A 1,698-nucleotide genomic window follows, 5' to 3' on the forward strand; every position below is an offset into this window, starting at 1 on the left:
ATACAGATTTTTTTTTTTTTTGGATTTGAATCTTTTTTCTACTACTCATGTCCCTGTGGCCTTGGCCAAGTTACTTCTCTGAATTCAAGCTTACTGAATCTGTTACATAGATTCAGAATGATACTGATCTTGTACGGTCATCATGAAGATTCATATTCATATGTAGCATATGGAATACATAATATTCTTGTTAAGTAGGAGGTAGTAATAGCAGTGCTATTAACTGGTGATATTATTTTCAATAACCTGTTCTCCCTGGCTTTGCTTGAAAGAATTATTAACTACTGCTACCTCAGTGATTTATATGGATCATATTTTACAGAGTTGCTCAGGTAGGAAGCAGTTGGGTCAAAAGCTAAACATACTTTTGATTCAGGAATCCTATCTTAAAATTAGACTTTGTTTTCTTAATCCATGATATAATGCTGTGTAATGGCTCTTTAACTAGCAGCTATATAGGCAATTTCTCTATAGGATGCCTGAGACTTTGAAGAATTGGTGTTAATTATAAGGCAGAAAGATGTGGATTAAGAAAAATTCTACTCAGACTTCAGCTCATGGTTGAACTTGGTATCATGATAACAGGAGGTCAAGTTACCTTGAATCAGGGTGCCTTCTGATTTGCCTGCTGTAGAGGACGACTTCATATCTTTTGGAAGAATGCATGCAGGTTTTCCAGAGGTGACATGACTATCACTGTGTCACATAGTTTATAAATTTTAAACCAGACCATCTCAAGTCTTTTAGATGTGAAGAAAATTCTTTCAGTTGCTTTTTCCAATAATCAAAACAGGAAATTAATTGTATTGAATTGAAAATCTAGAGGAATGTCAAGGAACACAATGTACTTAACCAGCGCACTGGATGACAGAATGAATCTGTGCCCAGGAGATAACCTATGGCCTAAAGAATGAATCTGTTTGAGAAGCAGAAATCTGTTAGGCTCTGGGAGACTCCTTATAAACATGGAAGGATTGAATTGCTGAACTTCAAATGGTTGTCATCTCTAGTTACTCCCTTCTGAATGCATCCTAAAATATCTTATTTCTGTTAGTTGCACAATGGCTGGTTCTTCACCCACAGAGTGTTTAATGGACAGATTTATGGACTTGGGTAGTAAACAGGGCCATCTCATTGTGTACACAGATTACTCCACTTGGCCTGAAATCAAAACCTCCCTATTCTTAGTCAACAGCTAAGAACATCAGGTAAGTTTATGTTTCAGCATCCTAGGGCCTTGTTACATGTTTTGTTTGAAACTTAAAACTCTTTTGTTTTTTCATTTCAGAGATAATTTCCCAAGAGATTTGTGTAGTTATGGATTCAAAAGAAGATAACAAACATGTAGGTCATCTTCTTGAAGAAGTGCTAAAAAGTGAATTAAATGTAAGTATTCAAAGACTGAGTTTGATAAATTTTGATTGCCAAAAACTTTTATAGCATAAAGATATCTTTCTTGAAAAAACCATAAAAATCCTTTAATCATAATGTTCTTATTATTTTGCCTTGATGAGATCCTTTGGTCTGCCAGCAGTTAGGATCTGAAACATACTCAGTCACCCTTTTCATTCCTTTTGCGGATTTTCTTCCAGTCTCCATGTGTGATGTCCTTTAGGAAGCCCTGCCTGATGCCTGCACTCCCCAGCATAAGGCTGAGACTTGTCTTTTTTTTTTTTTTTTGAGGCGGAGTCTCGCTCT

The 1,698-nt window shown here is 36.0% G+C and overlaps 1 protein-coding gene across 1 annotated transcript in view; it reads left to right on the forward strand.

The window, feature by feature from the left end:
* The first annotated feature begins 1,061 nt into the window (after positions 1 to 1,061).
* Positions 1,062 to 1,698, forward strand: part of LOC105512793 (isoprenoid synthase domain-containing protein-like) — a 201,173-nt gene continuing 200,536 nt past the window's right edge. Inside the window, exons 1-2 of the mRNA XM_011943408.1 lie at positions 1,062 to 1,113; positions 1,289 to 1,386. Of these exons, the coding sequence (XP_011798798.1) occupies positions 1,062 to 1,113; positions 1,289 to 1,386 (150 nt within the window). The remainder of the gene's footprint in view (positions 1,114 to 1,288; positions 1,387 to 1,698) is intronic.

This window comes from Colobus angolensis, unplaced genomic scaffold (genome assembly GCF_000951035.1).
Source record: "Colobus angolensis palliatus isolate OR3802 unplaced genomic scaffold, Cang.pa_1.0 Scaffold104, whole genome shotgun sequence".
Taxonomy (NCBI): Eukaryota; Metazoa; Chordata; class Mammalia; order Primates; family Cercopithecidae; genus Colobus; species Colobus angolensis.